General features: G+C 40.0%; 1 protein-coding gene across 9 annotated transcripts in view; it reads left to right on the forward strand.

The window, feature by feature from the left end:
* The window catches only part of Myo3a (myosin IIIA), a 193,919-nt gene that overhangs the window by 22,070 nt on the left and 150,238 nt on the right, over positions 1–21,611 (forward strand). For 8 of the 9 annotated variants that reach the window (XR_008215713.1, XM_052728082.1, XM_052728087.1 and 5 more), the window contains 3 exons: positions 686–820; positions 20,043–20,147; positions 20,945–21,044. The exons of the other annotated variant lie outside the window; for it this stretch is intronic. Coding sequence is in view for 7 of the 8 variants with exons in the window: in XM_052728082.1 (XP_052584042.1) it covers positions 686–820; positions 20,043–20,147; positions 20,945–21,044 (340 nt within the window). In the remaining variant the exon portion in view is untranslated. The remainder of the gene's footprint in view (positions 1–685; positions 821–20,042; positions 20,148–20,944; positions 21,045–21,611) is intronic. 9 annotated transcript variants of the gene reach the window in all.

Genomic DNA, 21,611 nt, shown 5'->3' on the forward strand with positions numbered 1-21,611 from the left:
TTTACTTATTTTAAACCGATGTCTTGGTCATTGCAATCAAATCACTAATACAGTACTGTACTGGCTGGTTTCGTGTGGTAACTTGGCACAAGCTAGAGTCCTCAGAGGAAGGAGCCTCAGTTGAGAAAATGCCTCCATGAGATCCAGTATAAGGCATTTTCTCATTTAGTTATCAATGGAGGAGGGCCCAGACCATGGTGGGCTGAGACAGCCATGAGAAGCAAGCCAGGAAGCAGCTCCCCTCTGTGGCCTCTGCATAGCTCCTGCCTCCAGGATCCTGCCCTATTTGAGTTCCTGTCCTGACTTCCTTCAGTGATGAACAGCAATGCTGAAGTGGAAGCCAAATAAACCCTTTTGCTTTTGGTCATGCTGTTTTGTTGCAGCACTAGAAACCCTAAGACAAGTACAAATGAAATCATCTGGAGTAGTTCTCCAGTTGCATGGGATAATAACCTTTTATTTCTCCCTTTTAAAATTCAGTTAAATTAATACAGATTGAGATGCATTGAGTTAATACAAAATAATGGTAAACTGTAATGAGATGTTTCAATACATTATAAAGCACAGTACCAATGACTATGACCTTGCTTTATGAAGTTAAAATTCTCTACTTAGTATTCTAATATAATTTGATTAGCATCATTTGTGTTTTCTCATAGTTTCCTTCTTACCTGTTTTAACCTAGGATATTGATGAAGAGATTGAAGCGGAGTATAACATTTTAAGAACACTTTCTGACCACCCAAATGTGGTCAGATTCTATGGGATTTACTTTAAGAAGGACAAAATAAATGGAGATAAGCTATGGCTAGTTCTTGAGGTAAGTGCTCAGCTTTATATGAGTGATGAGGATTTGTGTTGTGGTCTTATGTCACATCTGCAGCACCCAAGACCAGTGTGTAGTGTGTTCTTTACCACTGATGTCCTCAATATAATGTTGTACCAGTTTGGGCATTGACATCTTATACACATCAGGAAATTAAAAGTCTAGAAAGACCACCAAAGATTAAAAGACAACAAGTCCACAATAAAAACTAAAGAAATGAAGATTTTTTTGTCTTACAGAAAAACAAGTTACAAAGGAATCTCATCATAATTTGAATTTTAAAAAATGTTTGGCCAGGTGATGGTGGCACATGCTTTGAAGCCAAGCACTTGGGAGGCAGAGGCAGGTGGATCTCTGAGTTCGAGGCCAGCCTGGTCTACAGAGTGAGTTCCAGGACAGCCAGGGCTATACAGAGAAACCCTGTTTCAATAAACAAACAAATAAATAAATATTTTATTCATTTAATACATGACTGAAGTCCTGTGCCAGGGCTAGGGTATAAGAGCAAATTAATGTTAAGTTAAGCCTCCTTGAAATAGCTGTGGTCTTCTTTGATCTTTATTGAAAGCTAATGACTTAAACTATAGAACTAAATATCAACATTTATGGAGAGAAAACCTTGCCCCAAATGGTTTTCTGAGTAAATTGTTGTGGGCAGCAATAAAGTGTGAACTTTTGACTCTCTAGAGTATGCTTTCTTGAAATGTGCAGTCTGCTCTAAGACAGGTTACTGAGAGCCCACCCCTCCCTAAGGTGACAGTACTAGAGTTCAATTTTTCATTATTCAAGTAATCATTAGTTCAAACAAAAATTATAAGGAATTTTAAAAGTCACTTTTTTGGCCAGCAGAATGGCTCAGAAAGTGAAGGTGTGTCCACCAAGTCCAATAGCCTGAGTTTGGTCACTGGAAACTCACAGGGTGGAAGGGGAGAGCCAACTCCCGGAAGTTGTCATCTGGCCACAGCCTTTGTTTGGCTAAGAAACAGCATAATATTTTCTGTTAGTTATTGTATTAGCATTTGATTGTTTCTTGTGAATATCTATTTGTTTTCTTGACGCAGTTGGTCTTTGTGCTGCTACAATAAAAAAAAAATACCACAGACTATTAACTTATAAGGAAGAAAAACAGTGCAACATAGACTCTGTCTTCAAAACAAAAACTGAAACAGAAGACAAACGCATGAACAACAGCAAAAGCAGGCAGTCCACAGAGCTGGAAATATAATGTCATATGATAATATAATAAAGATCCAGCATACTGGGACCACCCTGTCCTGTTCAGCTCTCTGCTCTTGATATTTTGGGATGCTGTTCCTAGAAAACTGACTGGGCCTCTCCCATCTCAATGGTACTGTTTTAATACTGGCAAAACTGTCCATTTTATCTTGAGACCCTGTGTGCTCCTGCCAGAGTCTGGAGGTCTACCTGCATCTGGTCTCTTGATGTTTTACTGTGGCTTACCCGGGTGGAGCTTATTTCCTGATCCTTGGCCTCCTCTGTCCAAGTTTACGTCTCCATATTGCCTATCCTGTAATAGTTCGTGCGTCACTCGCGTTAACTCCTCTGCTAATGTCTTGATTCCTTCTGGTTGTTTCTAAGGGAACTGGAGACCCTGTGAGTATGAGGCACACCAGGCCGGCTCCTGGGTGCTGATACTCTGTGTGTTAGATGTGAGGGTGTCCAGTCTTATGATTGGACGCTGCCAGATGACCCCTTGTTTTCTAAATCTTACCCTCTGCATCTCCACCTTCCTTCCCTGGCACTGTGTGGGTTAATCTGTTCTGGGGAGCACCAAGGAACCTCAGCAAGCCCTTCAGTCTGTAGCTTCCTCTGCTTCCCTACATCAGTCCCGGTGTGGGGATGCAGTTCCACATTGTAAGAGTTGGGATCTCTGGCCCATTGCTCTTCCATTTTATGTTTTCTTTGCATCTTAGACTTTGTTTTTATTCCTTTATTAGCATTTAAATAGATATTCATGAGTAAGAGGAAATTAACCTGTCTTTCACCTGCAACCTTTAATTATATTATAGAACCTTTGAAAACATAAAATAATATCTTAAAGAAGCTGTTCAGATTCTGAAGCTGTGTATTTTGTTATATGACATTTATAAAATTGAAATCACTGCTCCATAGTATTAGACAATTTATTTAAAAACCACTTTATATTTTTCCAGTATAAGATAGCTTTATATCTTACTTTAAACTACATACTAAACAAAACTAAACTCTTATTCATCTAAATTTAATTATCCAAGTAATAGAATGCAAATTATGAGCCTAAATCTTTTTGCCTTACATTAGTGAAGAATTTTAGAGTCTTTACTTCAGTTTTGCATTTATACATCTGAGCTGTTATGCTGTGTGAGTCCTTAAGTGTTGAATGCAATTTTGCATAACCCACCAAATACTTTCAGTAGTGTGTGCTGAGCTTTACAAACAGATTAGCAGTGAAATGGAGATCTGGGTTCTCTGGCTGATGTGGATCTGTACAGGCAAGGAAACAAGCTATGACATTTTGCTCAGAGATCAAAAAATATTAAATAAGATCAATCCTTGCCTTTTACCCTGTCAAACTTCTATTCTAATTACACTGGTGTTTTTTAGTATAAACCCTTGAAATTTGGGTTTATTTGAATTGAATTGAAGACTCCTGATGATAGTTAAGTATATTTTTGGGGTTTTGTTTTTTTGGTGGTGGTGGTTTTTGTTGGTATTGCTGTTGCTGTTGTTTGAAAAGAGGCAAAATGATTTACTAAAATGGTTTTAATGGATTAAAGTGACAAAATGGAGCGCCGTTCTGATATAATGAATCAATAAGGACTTAGAAGGTTCTTTGAACTTTGTTGATATGCTTTACCATCAGATGGAAATATTGAACATTCCCTAATGACTTGAGAGAAAATAATGTCATTTGATAAAATAGCGTGATGATTACACTTTATTGTCAATTTGATTGGATGTGGGGTCCCCTGGAAAACATTGTTCTAGGCATCTGTGAGGGTGTTTCCAGAGACGAGTAAAAGAGAAGAGTCCTGCCCCCAATGTGGCTGGCACCTTCCATAGACTGGGGTCTCAGAATAAATTAAAAGGGAAGCCAGGGGACACCAGCATCCGTCACTCTCTGTTTCCTGACTGAAGATGCGGTATGACTACCTGCCTCAGCTCCTGAACTTCCCCGTCACAATGTGCCCTTACCTTGTGAGCCTAAATAAGTCCCTCCTCCTTGAAGCTGCTTTTTGTTAGATATTTTATTACCATCAAGAGAAAAGCAAGTAATAAAAACTTCAAGAATCTAATCTAGCTGAACTAACAAAGTTGGGGTGGGCATAAAGAAAGTGAGAAGTTAGTAAACTGGATATAATTATTATAATTGAAATATGTAAATTACACTAATTACAGATACACAGAAGTGGCTAGAAGTACAATTACCTGATTTATAAATGTGAATGGTGCAGGTGCTGCTTAGAGACACTTTTTAGAAAATTGGCCGTGGCATCAATCCTCAGTGCTACAAAATGACTGCTAATTATACCTCTTACCCAAATAAATTATTTTGCATGAATATATCCAAAGACTGGACAAAGAGGGGGTGATGTTACCCAAACAATCATGCTAACAACACTCAACTTTTAATGGGAGTCCCAATAAAGAAGGTGTGGACTGGAGGGGTTGAATCTGAGCTGTGAGTGACAGCCCTCAGGATCCATCAGCCTGCCGGTTGGGGGAGGCCATGGCAGCTTGCACAAGCGCCTGCGGTGGCTTCTCACCACGACAGCTCTGTCCACTTAAGTCTCAATCCAGCGTTGAGATTGTTGGGATCGGAATTCTCCGGGTCTTGCTTAGGGCAGTCTGTGTTTTCACTCTTACTTTTTTTGAATTGTCTTTTTTCAGCTTTGTTACTCTTTCCTTTATTTTCCTCCATTTCGTTACCCTGTAGATGTTTGAGCATGGACGATGCATGAGACTCTCTTTAGGAATTGGTTCCATTTGACTGATCCGTATGTTCATTTTGAGTCGGAAGGTTCCCCAGTTAGTGAAAGCAGTCGTGGCTTCCTGGTTCCACTTAGACAAAACTGACTCATAAGAAGAGAGGGGAATCGGGTTAGGCTGTGGCTCCTGTCTTGTCTGTTGTTACAGAACACCTGTGTGTATGTGTGTGTGTGTGTGGGGGGGGTTATTGTCACACTATATTTGATTATTTGGAATGATACACATATAAAGTGAGGATGAACAGATTGTTGTGTTTGCTTCTTTGCGTCTCATTAGACAGTATCTTAGTTTGGTCTGGCCTCTTTAGTAAGATATAGGCACTACTTTTGATTTTGAACTTCCTTAACCCCTAGTGTCTACTGTTGAGGTCCGTATAAAGGAAAGGGTGGTGTGGGACTGAGGAGGTGAAAGTCGGGTTAGGTTTCTGAATATGCTTAGCATCCAAACCAGGAGAGCAAAACAACAGTCATATCGACTGAAATCATTCTCATTAGTCTTTTGCTGCTGCTGCTGCTGCTGCTGCTGCTGCTGCTGCTGCTGCTGCTGCTGCTGCGCACAAAAGAAGACCTGAGGTTTTACTGCAATTTCCCCTTCCTTGGCTGAATGAACAGCCACATTTTAACTACAGAAGGAAACGCAGACTCAGGAGCCATTTGCTTAGTGTGCCTTCAGCCATAATAGAGCCAGAATCCAGAGTGGGACATCCTTCCATTAAAAGAGCTATTCTCTCCTAATGCATCTCTGCTAATTGCTCCCTCCGTGGTGGTGCTGCTGAACGTGTTCTGTTCTTCATCTCAATCGGCCCTGGTTTGTTCATTTGTAGTAGTGACACTGCTTTCTCCCATGGCCCTCCAATTATAGCAATTTTTCTCTTTGAAATTGTATCCCTTTCAGGAGATCAAAGACTGGCAATTACAGGTGGTGTTTGAGAGCACAAAAAAAATCAGTCAATAGTCACAAAGCCTCTCCAATGTACATTGTAGATCACTGAAGTGGTCTTCATAGAGCATGTATCAGGCATTGTTGGCTATTCTGGTTTTTCTTATACTTACATCTAGAAAGTAATGTAAGGTCTGTCTTGAGGGGAAAAAATACAGGCTGATGAAGAGAATAGAGTGAATGAGGAATTTCTATTTGTTCAGTATTAACACACTAACATTATGTAGCCAGGAGGGGATGAAAAGCCAGGGCTGTCTTTCCTCTGTAGCAGAGGAAGCCGGGCAGGAGTGGAAGCTGGCTCCTGCCCTCCTCTGATAGCCCAGCATTGTTCCTTCTTCCCCTTGGCAGCTCACAACTGCAGTGGAGCAGCAGACTGACAACATGATTCCTTTCATGCTCCCGGGGCTGAAAACCCATTCCCAGCTCTCATCTAAAAGGCTGTTATTTCGTGTGTCTGCAACAGAATAGACGGCAATTACCTAGAGTCATTTCATTTAAGGTTTTGTTTAAAGAGCAAGATGGGAAAACAGCCTAAGTGTGCTCCTTTATGCTGTTTATTCTAGCAACACATAAATAACATATATAAGTCTCACTTGTCCTTCTTGCCTACCATATAAGTCAGTGCTTGCCAAAAATCACTGCTGCTTGCACAAGAGTACCAGTTTATAGTATTGCTTCAGGGACTGTGATGCTAACTGATAGATTAATAGATTCTCTTGATGTGCATTAAAGTATTTCATCTGATACACTATTTTCCTTTGTTATAGGTTTTCAGTTATGAAGTCTCAATGTGTGATGGTGTTCCCCCAAGAATTTTAAACATCTTGGAGTGAGAGAACTGTTCCGTATTTGGATTTAGGGTTTGGAATTTCCAAAATCCATTCCAAATGAATCATTTGTCAGTTAGTACCCTTAATAGTACATGCTAGAAATGTCACGTGATGTGCCATGCAGCAGTATATGAGTACACATTAGGAAATGCCTGGATACAGGAGGAGGAGTTTGGTCCTGCCTCAACTTGATGTGCCAGGCTTTGTTGATGCCCATGGGAGGCCTGCCCATTTCTGAACAGAGACAGGTGGAAGAGTGGATGTTGGGGGAAGGGGGTAGAGAGGAGGCATGGGAGGGAACAGGAGGAGAGCAGGAAGGGGAAACTGCAATCGGGATGTAAAATAAATGAAAAAAAAATAATTAATAAAAAAAGAAAATGCCTGTTAGGTGGCATCTGTTTTCATAATTGTTTTTCTCACTTTTTTTGGCATCTAGAATTTAATATACTAGTACATTTTATTGAAACATGTCAAACTTTGAGCAGACCCCTTTTATACTGTAGAAACAACTGACCTGCCATTGTGCACACATGTGCATATGTGTGGATACCCGTACGGAATTTACATCTTGTCACTTGACTGTTTCTTGAATTGTAACCTCTTACTTCGGGCATGATGGCAGGTTGTCAGTATTCAGTGGGGAGCAAGATGAACTTACATTAGAGATCATTAGTGTAGTGGTGGGAAAAGGATTTAAAGCACAAATTAATCATTATTGCTAGTGCTATGAAGAGGATAAATAGACATATTAACAGGAAATGAAAGAGAAGACCTTTGAGAAGGAGGGGCAAAGGAGGCTTGTCATTTTAACCTGCTGACAGAATCCAGAACAGTGGCTGCAGGAGCTTGGTCCTTGGTACTATCCTCCAGAGTCTGTGATTATAACATTGTGGACTATTTGTACCGATGAAGCAGAAGATTCATGAGTGGACTTTGGAAGCTATTTTATTATTTATTTATTTTGAGACAGGATGATCTCTCTATTATGTAGCCCTGGCTATCCTGGAACTCACTGTGTAGACCAGGCTGGCCCTTTCTTACCTCTGCCTTCCAAGTGCTGGGATTAAAGCTGTGTGCCACCATGCCCATGTGATTCTTATCTAAGGAAAGTCTAGAAAGTGCTCTTCTGCGTTCTCCAGTCTGTAGAGAAATAAGCAGAGATTTCTGCTCCTGGCCATGATGGTGCTTGTATCAGCATGCAATCTTCCATATACAAACAGAATGCTGGGCAAAACTAAAGCATTTTTCAAACAGTGGGCAAGTGCTGAACATCATAATCACTTCTCTTTTATTCTTAAGGTCAAGTCTGACACCACAGGCCCCAGAATGGCATCCCCCAGGAACTGGTTGGGATTTGGATGTTAAATCCCTCTAGAAGCTCACCTGTTTGGGCACTAGTCTCTACCTGGCAGTGCTATGTAGGCAAGCTGGGGACCCTTTCATACATAAGGCTTAGCTGACAGATAAATCCACAACGTCAGGCAGGGCCAGTGAACCAGCACCCTTCAGGATTACAGCTCAGCCCCACCTCTTCTCCAGCCGATTAGCTTCTTGTGGTGCTGTGTGAGAAGCCATACCACCCATGCCTTCCTTTCCAGAATGAACGTGCCCTCTGAGCCATGAGCCAAAATGAATCTCTTCTCTCGGAAGTTGCTGCTGTCACGTATCTGATCACAGTGATGAGAACAAGCAGCAGAGACCAAAGCAGTTCTGCCTAACTGAAAAGACCGGGAAGGCGTCCATGGTTAGAGATCAAATGGAAGAGGAAGCTGTGCAGAAAACTGTTTCCAGAAAGGCAAGATTATCTGTGTAATTAAACCATGCGAGAAGGTGTTTGAAAGTACCTAGAACGAAGAATGCAGATGTTGGGCAAAGAACAGAGCAGAGGAGGACATTGCTGTACAATTGCAATCTGCACAGGATGAATTTGCTGCGTAGTGAGCTGCTCAAGCTCTGATCGACTATCCCTGAAGCATTTGCTAGGGACCCCAGAAACGTTGTCCTACAGGGAAGGTTAAGCTAACCTTAAAAGTAAGAGCTTCCCAGAAGGCTGTAATTAATCTATAAGTTAATTAGCTGCATTCCAGAAAGAAATTCAGTGTTTATTCATGTAAGACAGCAAAACACAGAAATTCAATAACATGACATTAGCAACATCCAGTTCCAAGATTAAACTATATATGTGAAAACACAGGAAGAATGTGAACCAGTCAGGGGAAAATGTGAACAATAGAAAAGAGGCACTGGAATTAGCAAGTTAGAACTTCAATGCAGTTATAAATGTAAAAGGATTTAAGGAAAAAATAACAATATTGAAATAAATAGAAACTGTAAAGAACTAAGTAGAACTTCTAGAATTGAAACAGGAGTCTCTATGGAAAAAACAACGACAACAATTGAGGCTAAGTTTAGGTTAGATATGTGGAAGAAAAGATAAGTAGACCTAAATACAGGAACTTCCTAGTTGTCCACATTGAAATCGAGTAAACTAAGAAAATTATACTAAGATTATCAAAAGCAAAATGCCAGAAACTAGTAATGAAGAGAATCGTGAACAGAGCAGAAAAGGATGCGTTTCACGTAGGAGTCACAGATCGAGGTGGCCACTGACATTTCCTAAGATGCCAAGGAATGACGTACATGAAGCCCTTGGAGTCAAATGATGTCATCTTAGAATTCTGGGCCCAGCTAAAATATTCATAAATTAAAGTAAAATAAAATCAGGCATTGTGATGGTTTGAATAAAAATGACCCCCATAGGCCTATAAGGAGTAGCATTATTAGGAGGTGTGGCCTTGTTGGAGTAGGTGTGGCCTTGTTTGGAGAAAGTATGTCATTGGGGGTGGGCTTTGAGGTTTTAGAAGGTCAAACCAGGCCCAGTATTACTCTCTCTTCCTGCAGTCTGACAATCCAGATGTATAGCTACTTCTCCAGCACCATGTCTGCCTGCATGCCACCATGCTTCCAGCCATGCTGGACTAAACCTCTGAACTGTAAACCAGCCCCAATTAAATGTTTTCCTTTATAAGAGTTGCCATGGTCATGGTGTCTCTTCACAGCAATAAAACACTAAGACAAGCATTTTTTAAAGACTGATAATAAAATAAATGTAAAGAAACAAAAAAACAGGCTGGTGAGATGGCTTCATGGATAAAGGTGCCTGCTGCCAAGCTGGATGGCCTGAGTCCAAGTCCTAAGACCCACCACTTGGTGGAAGGAGAGAACTCACTCCCTCAAATTGTTCTCTGACCTTCAAACCCACCATGGTGCACACACTTATGTGCATGCAAACACACACACACGAACACGCATGTATGCACACACATTTTCATATCACACACACATAAGTAGGTAAGTAGATGATAGATAATAGGTAGGTAGATGATAGATAGATAGATAGATGGATAGATGGATGGATGGATAGATGGATGAATGGATGGGTGGGTGGATGGATGGGTGGATGGATGGATAGATGGATTGATAGATAGATAGATAGATAGATAGATAGATAGATAGATGTAATAAAACTTTTTTTAAATTCCATAAACATAATTTTAAGAAAGAAAATGATTCCAGATAAAAATTCAGACCTAGAGAAAGATGTAAAGAACACCATCATTGGTGACTATGAGGGTGAATATAACATTACTAATTTTTATTTCATAGTCTCTTTCAATAAAAATCACTTCTTAAAAGACAGTTCTAGGTGTATATTGCTAGGTTATCCACATAAGGGAGAATTAAAATGCATAACAGTAGTAGCAAAGGGAGAGGGGATAAAGTTGGAAGTATATATTTTGTATATGGTGACATAATACTACTTTAAGGCAGACTGTGATAAGTTAAACATGCTATGAGCCCTACAGCATAATAAAAAAGTGAAAAAGGAAGTATAGCTGATAAGGCAGCACAGGACACAGCAGGATAGTGAAAATGTTCAATCAAACTGAAATGGGAACTGGAGAAAGGGAGGAAGGACAAGAAGAGCCAGCTAGGAAGGAACAGGGCAGTGGACTTGATGCCCGTCAGAGCCTCTGCCAATCGCTTCAGATTTGCAGGTTGTTTTTTGAGCTCACGTCTCTTGATGTTTCCCTACAGTGGTTTTTGTTTGTTCGTTCTTTTAATTTCCATTGCACTTTTCAACTATGAAGCTTTCCTTTGGTCTTTCTGGTTCATACAATTCTCTTTATTGGCTGACCATTTGGTTGTAGATAACCAACTTTTGAGCTCTTTCCTGAGAAAGATGTTTCTCCTGTTCTCGGCATTCCTTGGTTGCCTGAAGTTCTTTGTCTAGGGCTGCAGTTTTGGGAGTTTTTTCCCCTTCCATGTTAGCATGTCTTTGTCAGTTCTTACTAACATGTTGGTGAGATTAAAGGGGGTGTAGTTTCTGACATTTCTAGGAGGCACAATCTCACAGCAAACTCCCAGTTCCCTTGGTTCTTTCTGCCCTCTCTTCTGCAATGATCACTGGGATTTAGGTGCAGGAATTGTATTCTAGATGTACCAGTTGAGACTGGGCTCCACAACTCTGCGTTTTGAGTGGTTGTGGTTTTCTGTAATGGTCTCTACCTGTTGTAAGAGAAACTTCCTTGATGAGAGTAAGAACTACACTTATCTGTGGGTATAAGGACAAATCTTTAGAACGTAGTTAGGAATTGTGCTGGTTTAATAAAGTGGTGGTTATAGAATCTCTATAATATGTACTGAGCAGATTGTATATATATATATTTAGGAATACACATATACACTAACGTAACAACAATTACAGAAAAAAGAGGCCATGAATTTGAAAGAAAGGAAACAGGCAAGGGAACACTGGATGAAAGAGGGAGGAAAAGAAGGAGAAAATGATGAATTATAATAAAAAAATTATTAAATTAAATAAAAAATTCTCTATTTCCATATTCTCCCTTTGGCATTGGCGTCAAACCTTTCTTACTTTAAAGATGGTTTCCCTTAGAATTTGAACACGTGTTTTGTTTCCTGCTTTCGTGCCTCTGTCTTCTAGGCACATCCTTGGTGGCCTTTCACAGACGGTTCCTGCTGCCTATTTATTTTTCCTATCTATAAAATAGCATTTTCTTATTTCTTCCTTTGTCTCATAATTTTTGATTGAAAATTGGACAGTTTCAGTAATCCTGTTGTAGGATTTCTAAAGGCTAACTCCCTTGGAGGACTCACTATTTGGACTTGCTTATTTAGTAAATGCCACCAAACTATTTTAATAAAATGAATTTCCCTGTAATATAAAGCCTCTCATGTTACTTCTTAGAGGGCCTAGATTTGGTACATCCAGCGATCCAACGATGATAGCTATTCAACAGGGATTCCTTTCTACCTTCTAGGACTGGGGAGTGCTCATGTACGTGTGTGGGTGCATGCATGTGGCTGTGAGGGTTTGTGGAGCCAGAGACATCAGGTCTTATCCCTTAGGCTCTGTCTACCTTCTTTGTTGAGACATGGTCTCTCATGAGTCTGGGATGCACCAGCTAGGCTAAGATCAGTAAGTCCTAGGGATCTTGCTGACTGTCCCTCCCCAGTGCCGGAATGGCACACCCGTGCTATGTTAGGGACTTGTGCATCAGTCCTGGGGACCAGACTCAGGTCCCTGTGCTTGTAAGACAAGCACTTACCAACTGAGCTATCTCTCCAGCCCCAATTATAGCTTTCTTTGATTTTTCTATTATGCCAGTCTGCTTCTGAACTACACCAAGCTATTGAATGCCACTAATGGTCTGCTGATTTCTCTATAGATTTCAGCAATGCCCTGGGGCAAAAAAAAAGATGCTTCACAGTTTGATCAGCTAAATGCAGACACACTTTTTGTGAGTCATCTTTGAGAAGCCCAGCAGACTTCTTTGTTTGTTTGACCCTCTCTCCTACACTAGATGGTCTGTAGTTGGCCTGCTGCTCTCATAGTTCATTACTAGAATCTCCACTGTTTTCAAAAGTTTTCTTAGATTGGAACTTCTCACTCTCTCCCAAATATCATCAGGAACATTGGGGAGGACTTTGCAGCCCTCTGTTCTTATGGCTTCCTGTGGGCACAATCTCTGATGCACCGTTTTGGGGCTGCCAACAGTTTCAGGAGCTTGCTCGCCTTACAAGCACAGGGACCTGAGTCTGGTCCCCAGAACTGATGTACAAGTACAGCTGCCAGCAGGGATCCACATCTCTTGTAGAGACACCTGCTTTTGGATCAGAGCTCTGGATCAAGGAAGTACCTCTATTCTCAACTTGTCCCTGCTGGCATTGTATTCTATACCTAACAAGCCTGGGTGAGAGTGAGTATCATCATTAGCCTGCTCATCAGAATTAGGGCCTCCATCCTGTGAATGGGGACACAGCAGAGGAAGGAAACCCCTGTCCTTACCTGGAATGTAGCTTCTACAGCATAGGCTTGAGACTATGTGAGAAATGCAGGTGGTCTCTGTGTGCAGTTTTGGGTCCTCTGTTACTTTAAGTAATTCATCGCCTCTTTGGTTTTGATTGGTGTTTAGCTTGCTAGATAGTACATCCATGAATTCTTCATGCTATCATGTTTTTGAAACAAGAATCTTGTGAAATATTTTAGAGAGAATTGGTTTCATTGACTTCTTTTTGGAGACCAGCCTTGCACTGACAAAGGAAGACAAAGACATTACAAGGAAAGAGTCTGATGTACTGTGTGAGCACTTATTTGACTGACCGGAATTAGTTCCAAAATACTAGTTTGTTGAAATGTTGAAATAAGTTTGCTGAAACAAAAAAATTCTTGTACCATAATTGCATTTAATAGAATAAAAGTGTGCATGGTGGGGGGAGTAGGGGGAATGACCATGAAAATGTGTGCTAAAATTCAATGCCCATGCTTTAAACATGTTCAGCTAGTAGGAATAATAGAAATCTCACCCAATAAAATACACCCACTCAACTTAAATATAAGTGGGCACTTTACAGAAGCATTTATAAGAAATATGTTTAATGCTTTTAGGCTTTGGAATAGTTAAGCTAAAAGCCTAAAGAAATACTATTTGATATCTACTAAAATGGCTGAGCTTAGAAAGGCTGATGATGCCAGGAACAGATGAAGCTGTGGAGCAAACTAAACCCTTGCTCATTGCTCATGGTGGTGTAAAATGATGCAGTCACTGCGGAAGCGTATGGCAAGCTCTCACCTCATCCCCTGCCTGCCCTGATACTGATGCACGTCTACTGAGACTCAAGATTGAATGTTGACAATGCTTTTATAAAATGAACAGAACAAAACTGGAGCAAGCCCTGGAAAACCAAGTTCCATGGTTCAGGGCAGAACATGATCTATTTCAGCAGACGACCTCAGAGCACACTGAGAACAAAACAAAACAAAAGGCAACAAAAGTAAGGATTCCTAACTGCAGATATGAACAGCCCTTCTTCATAAATCTCAGTTTAAAAAAACCAACATCTTATTTTCTGTCTCAATAAGGACAGAATACATCCAGAGGGCCTGTAGAAACTGTCGTTTGGAAGTGCTGCCATGTTGCTTATGGAATGACCTCCCTTTTGTCCTGGTTGTTTTAGTTCATATCTGTGTGCTAGAGGGTTAAGAAGGCTCTCAGTGAGTGTAGCTCTGATTTAGGAAAATTATACTTCAATTTTGTTTGATTAAAGAGTGCCCAGGCTCTGTTTCCACATTATGTTGCAAAGCTATACTTTGGCAGTGGGCGGGTTTTAGGGGTTGTCTCCTATCATGAATTTTTCTTTCAGTCTATCTTGGTGTTGTAAAATTGCTTAGATTAAATATAGTACCATTCATTCTCCTGGGTGCTTTTCATTTTAGAGCCGCACATAAGGCTGTTTTATTTTGGTGATCTGTCATCTAGCTAAAGAATATCTGCAATTCATGTATTTCCATCCTTTTGTTCAAAAAGAATTGTTGTGTTTCATTTTTAAGTTTACCCTGTATCCTTTACAGGGATAGCATTTGGACTAGTGGGAACAGTTCATTTCATCAGGACGGTATTTGAAACTTCACTCTCAGTGAGGGATCAGAATTCGTGCCACGATCATTCTTTTTGGTGTCTCTTTAAGGAAGTAAGCCACAAAGTCATCAGCAAGACTTGGATTTTTGTTCCCATGGTAATTTCCGTATTTTGATAGATCTTTCCTTTTGTTTTCTGTTTTAACCTACTTCTTTACGTTTCGTTCAGAAGTAAAGTTTTGCATTCCTCACATTAAACCCTGCTGCCTAAAGCTGCTTGAGAAATGGATTTCTCGGATGGAAAACGCACCATCAGGGTTAGACACATCTGGAAGGAAGGAATTATGGAGGACTTGTATTCCTTCCATAATGGTGGTCATGACCACAGTCACCCAGTGACCTGATGATAGGATGTGTGCTGGAGGTATCCTGCTCAGGGCTGAGCACTCTGGAGTCTCTTATTCTCTACATGTTGACCTGTTTGGAGCCTCAATGAATCAGCATCTACTTCAGAAAGAAGATTCTCTGATGAGGGCTGAGACACATGAATCTATGGGATACACTAACTCCTCAGTTGTCAGTGTACTTTGTCTGACAATAATAGTAGTAGATTCTCCCCTAGGAGCTAAGACCTGGCTAGCCACAAGTTCTGGACCCTGGTTACACCACCAGGCATGAGCTCCATCTTGCGGAGTGGGCCTTAAATCAAAAGGGTGGCATTTCCTTCTTCGCTCTCTTCACCATTTCGCTACTACATCCAGATTAAGACGGATGCCTGCTGCCAGAAGGAGATCTCTGTACCGAGGTCCAAGTGGAGAGAGTCCGCCTGATTTCAATGTTACCTACCCTCTCTGTAGTTTTCCTTATGATTGGTTATCTGATTGGTTGATTGATTTTTATACCCAATATATTTCTAAATATGTTTCTAAACATGAAGTATTTTCATGGCATGTTACAGTATAGTATAAAAAAAAATCAATGAAATAAATAATAAGGGAAATAAATTTCCTGATATTTTCAAGCATACTGTGTTATCTCTAAATAAAATGTAACAATCTGATTTTCATAACTCTATTTCTTTCCTATCAGATAGTGATTTTGAGTTTGTTTATTCTAAAAAGCAAGTGACTATGCTTTTTGAAGATAATTTTAACTAATATGACTCCCCAAATTGTATTTTATTGTTTGTAAGAAATATTTAGCCAATAGAAATTATGTGGTAAGTAACTATAGATGTTATATAAGAAATCACTACCTTTTTAAAATTAATTTTTTAGTTTATTTTACAAGAAATCAGTGTCTTAATTGCTTAGGTAACTCAGTTTCTTTTATGGGGTTTATCATATGAAATTCAAACAACAAAATTTAAATTTGAAGGGTAAGCCAGGCGACAGTGGCACATGCCTTTAATCCCAGCACTTGGGAGGCAGAGCCAGGTGGATCTCTGTGAGTTTGAGGCCAGCCTGGTCTACAGAGTGAGATCCAGGACAGGCACCAAAACTACACAGAGAAACCCTGTCTCAAAATAATAATAATAATAATAATAATAATAATAATAATAATAATAATAATTTGAAGGGTAAAAATTGTTTATTTGCTTTAAGTTTCTGAATTTGTATTTTCAGATAGTTTGTGTGTTTTATGCTCTGGGTAAGAAGGTAACTAGTTAGTTTTCTTGTTATAACAAAATATAATACTAAAGTAGCTTACGGAGGGAAAGGTTGATTTTTGGCTTGTAGTTTGAGGGGGCAGTTGTGGGCAAAGCATGGTGGCTGGAGAATGCAGTGGCCAGAAAGTGAGGTGGCCAGAGAGTGAGGTGGCCGGTCACATTGTGTTCACAGTCAGGAAGCAGGGAGATGAATGCTAGTACCCTGGGGTTTCCTCTTCTTCCCTCATTATTCAGTCTGGGATCATAGTCTATACATAGGATGATGTCACCCATGCTGAGGGTGAGTCCACCCCCCTCAGTTAAACCTTTCTGGAAATACCCTCACAGATACACCCAGATATTTGTTTCCTGTGTGATTTTATAGCTATTCAAGTTGGTAATGAAGTTTAGGCCATGACACGTAACTGTGGTTAATAATTTTGATAGGTACAGACTGTTACTGTGGCATCTTGTCATTATTTTACTGTCTAGAAAGATTTGCAACTGTTTATGTTGTCCCATTAAGCCCTAAAGTAGAAGATAATGAAATCTTTGAAGGGTCATCATAGAATTCTTCCATAATTAGCAGTCATGTCTTCCATCTCATTCTTGTGAAGCTTCTTGATCTCTCTAGAGGGAGCAACTCACTCTTCAGCGTGGCTGACAACTGCATTTTTGGGTCTTCCACAGAGGGACTCTGGATCTTGCTCTGCAAGCTTGCTCAGTGGCTCCTGCACAGCTCAGGACAGTGTCCATATTTATGTGGAATGACATTTTTCCTTTTCTTTATTTACCACTAAAAACTCTCTTGTTTTAGTTCAAATATACATACTTGTGTTTAGTGAGTTTAAGTAGAGTCATAAGAAAATGACATGACTTCCATCTAGTGAGGGTCACAAAATGTATCATCTCTTTGGAGAGAGGCCTACGAATTCCAATAATGAAAAAGACAGGGGCATAAAGAAAAAATGGATAAAACTAAATGCACCCTCCAAAGTACAGTTGTGAATTTCACAAGAAATCACAGGCACAGTAAATATGCTAAAGGATCCTGGAGGGAACCGCCAAATGCCTGTGATGACAGAGTCCACCTGTGGTGCCAGCCTCTCTAGCTGCTGCAGATATTTCTCATAGGCATCTCCTATCCACATACAAACCATGGTATTGGTTTTTATTCTCCTAATTAGGTTGTTGACATTTATTTTAATCCTGGCACTGTTGACACTGTAGCCTGAATGGTTCTGCATTGTGGAAGGCTGCTCTCTGAGCTTTTAGGTGACTGGCATCGTCCTTCCCCTCCAGATGCCAGCAGCAGCTTCCTAGCTCCAGTGGTACAGATTGTCTCTAAGCCTTGTGAGGTATCCCTGAGAGTAGACTTGAGAACCATAGGGGTCCTTGTCATCTTAAATTCTTGAAGACCTGTCTTAGTTCTTTGTATATACTAATGACTCAATAAGCACTTGTGGAATATGAATCAATAAATTGTCATTCTTCTAAAATGCATCGTAACTGTAATTGCTATTATGATGAATCCATATCTGAATGCATCAGGTCAAGAATATTTCCTGGGGTCAGCACATCACTTCTGTAAAAAACATACTGGATATAAAGTTCAGTTCTGAGGGTCTGTTGGCTGTTAATGGTTGCTAGGGGAAGAGTGTAATTTTCTTCCATTGTTCATGCTTCAGTAAGTGACCTCCCACTTGTACTCAGGCAAGAAGCTCTAACTAAACATGGTGAGACACACACATAAAGAAGATGTGAGAGTAGAAGGGTGACCTATTGGGAAAGGGTTTTAAACAAGAGAGGAATGGGGATGAGAGAGGGCAATGGGTGTGGAAATGACTGAAGTTTACTATATCCATGTTTAAAACTGTGAAAGAATAAAAAACGAGCCAGTTGAAAACAAAACCAAGAGTAAATCATTTCTAAGAATGTACTAGAAAGGGGTTTAATTTTTATTGGCCATGGATTAATTTTGTATGACCCTTCACTGTATGAGTGTTAGCAACTGGGTTTTACGTACTTGTTTGTTTAATGAATAGATATTAGCTTTTGAGTAGTTTGGGGTTTACAGAAAGATTAAACTGAAAACATAGAGTATGGTGGTAAACCCCTTTACTCAGATCTTCTCTATGCTGACATCTTATCATAGAGGGGTGCATCTGTTTCCATTTGCAAGCCAATAATGATATATTACTAGATCCCCCAAACTGATAACAGCTCAGATATCCTTCATTTAATAGTAGCCCTCCATCCAATAGAATACATCAGCATTGAAGAAGGAGAAAGAGGAGGAAAGTCACCACTCAATATTTAAAGAAGCTATGGCTTGACCTAAAATTCACTATGCTGTATCAAAGAAGGCAGACTTGAGACTTCTTCACTAACACAGTGATGTCAACCCAAACAAAACAATGGGCCAGAGATTATCTCCAAATACTAATATTTATTTCAGAACGATGGAGCCCCCAATGGAAATGCAACTATCAGAGTAAATACAGTAACATTCAAAGAGGTTGAGGCAAGGAGGAAGGTTTTAAAGACAAAAAGAAGAGGGTTACCTTAGCTCTTTTGAAATACTACCACAGGTGTCGTGGTTAACAGTGGGAGTGGCATCAGTCTGAGGTTGAACACGCACTTCTGGGTAGAAGTGCTTGACAACCTGCTTTTATATAAAGGTGGCCTCCATGTAAGTTTGCGGTTCTGACAGTTTTTGGTCATAGGTGTACTCCAACAGTGTTGCATAGGAGTCTTTCCTCTTTCTGGATAGTGTTCACATTTCTTTCACAATAGACAGCCCCAGAGAGAACTACACATTGCAAAAGAAGAAGATAAAGAGAGGAGGAGAAGCGGGGGAGGGAGGGAGGGAGAGAGAGAGAGAGAGAGAGAGAGAGAGAGAGAGAGAGAGAGAGAGAGAGAGAGAGAGAGAGCTCTAGCATTGTTTTTCAGAAAGTTGCTAACTAGTTCTAATGCCTGGGTCCTTAGAAAGCAGCAGTTCTCAACCTATGGGCCACAACCCCTTGGGGCATGGAATGATGCTTTCACAGGGGTTGCCTAAGACCATCCAGAAAACACAGATATTTGAATTACAATTCATAACAGTGCCAAAATTAGTTTTATGGTTGGGGGTCACCACAACTTGAGGAACTGTATTAAAGGGTCACAGCATCAGGAAGGTTGAGAACACTGTTGTAAAGGAGTGGCCTTTTAAAGGACTCAGTTTCTTTTCAGTTGTTTGAGAATAGTTTTGTAAGACAATCTGCCAGTGTTGGTCTGTATTGCAGAAGGGGTGCCTCCTTTGAAAGTTTTCAGTGGGACTTAATGTTAACTAATTTTGCAGAGCCCTGATATGAAAAGTTTCTCCACCATATTCTTTCCTCTTGTCTGTTCAGATTCTCCCTGTGTGTAGAGAAGGAGAGTGCTGGAGAACAGAGGCAGCATAATATTCTAAATTGTTTCCTAGGGTTTCATTTGTCATCTTTACTTCACTGTACTTCAGTGTATATCCATTGACACTGTTGGACTACATTAATTGAAATAGCAGAAGTCAGTATTGCTTTTGAAGCTTACATCCTAAGTCAAGGAATAATTTGTAGAATTACAATTCTTATCCTTAAATTTAAGTAGAAGATTCCCTTCTAAAATTTAATTTAGATGAAAGCTGTGTGTTCTAGTTATCAGTCATAAGCACAAGTCTCTTATGTCCATTTCATTTGTGATTTCATGGAGATAATGAAAGTCTTCATGAGGCCCTTACAACAGGATACCAGAACAATTTTTTGAAACATTTTAAGAAAACCTTTTACTGTAAGAGCTTTAACACCGTCTGTTCATGTTGATGTTCATCTGACACACTTGTTCCAGCTGTGCAATGGAGGATCAGTGACCGATCTCGTGAAAGGATTTCTGAAGAGGGGGCAAAGAATGAGCGAGCCTCTGATTGCATATATTTTACACGAAGCACTCATGGTAAGGCCATTTGAATTCTTTGTGCAATAATTAGTAAGTAGTTTTACCTAAATAAAAATGTAGATCCTACTTAAAAAATATAACTATGCTAGTATTGACTAACACAGGATTGAATGCAGTCTAGACATCAAGCAGAGACAACTTGAGTTTTTCATTAGAAGTCAACTTTGTGTTGATAGGATCCTGATTTCTGCTTTTAAGTTTGTTTGTTTGTTTTTATTTTTATAGATAAAGATAGAAAATATTTTTTCTAGTAGTTATCTTTTTATTTGCCACTATCTTAAATAAGTGTATTTAGAATATTTTCCTTTTTTTGGAATCAACAAAATTTTAAGGCTAGAGGGCCTGTGTGTGGGCTCAGCAGGTAGTAGTGCTTGCTGCCAGACAGGATGACCTCAGTTTAATCCTAGGACCTGCATAGTGGAAGAAAACTGACTCCCACAAGTTGTCCTCTGACTCCCACATTCTCACATGCATGCACGAACTCACACACACACACTTGCACATGTGCGCGCGCGCACACACACACACACACACACCACACACAAATAAATAAATGTAATAAAAAATTGTAGAAATTTTTGGGGAAAGCTGAGAAATATGCTCTTTTTTGTGACTTTCTATATAGTCCAAGTTGGAAATGCTATATTTTGGTTTGACTAGCTCAATGCAAAACGTAAGTATTTGAATGCCGATTTTCACATGTGTTTGGTATTGATTCTGCACAAATGCACCACCTGAAAAATGTTTCTTTGTTTTGTACTTTTAAGAGTCATTATACAATTTCCACCTTCCAGGGACTTCAGCATCTGCATAACAACAAAACTATCCACCGTGACGTCAAAGGGAATAACATTCTGTTGACTACTGAAGGTGGAGTCAAGCTAGTAGATTTTGGTAAGTTTTCTTGAAAGTGTATAAGGATCTAGTGTGATTTTATCACTTTCCAACAGGTTTGCCTTTTCTGAGTTGAAAGTAGGAAAACAAATCAGCATCTTTCAGATAACTTGCCAAATGAGGCTCCCGGCTTCTGTGTCACCCAGCTTAACCCCAGATCACATATGTATATGTTTAAAAGTAGTTTATCCACCAGGGCAGACAGCATCCCAAATGATTAAGCCTATTCTGAGATGCCACTGACTAGCCTCTGTTAGTGATGGCTTATAAAGGGACACATGTCCAAATCCAGGGTTCTGTAATGAGAGGAGATCTTCGAGGACCGCTGCAGAATTTCCCTTAAGGGTAAGCAGGAGACACAGGGAGAGATGTTCCTGAGATTCTGTGTGTCTTGTCATGATGCCCAAAAGGTCTTTGTTCACTTTTGTGACCAAGGTGCTCTCCTGAAGAAGGCACAGCTGAACAAGGAAGGAATTGGGGAGGTCCTGGATGACATGATTCAGGCAAAAGATTAATTACTTTTCTGCCTATCTTTTCTCTGCTGTGTAACAGTAAATTTCCATGTTT

This window comes from Peromyscus californicus, unplaced genomic scaffold (genome assembly GCF_007827085.1).
Source record: "Peromyscus californicus insignis strain IS unplaced genomic scaffold, ASM782708v3 Scaffold_8__1_contigs__length_139910024, whole genome shotgun sequence".
NCBI lineage: Eukaryota > Metazoa > Chordata > Mammalia > Rodentia > Cricetidae > Peromyscus > Peromyscus californicus.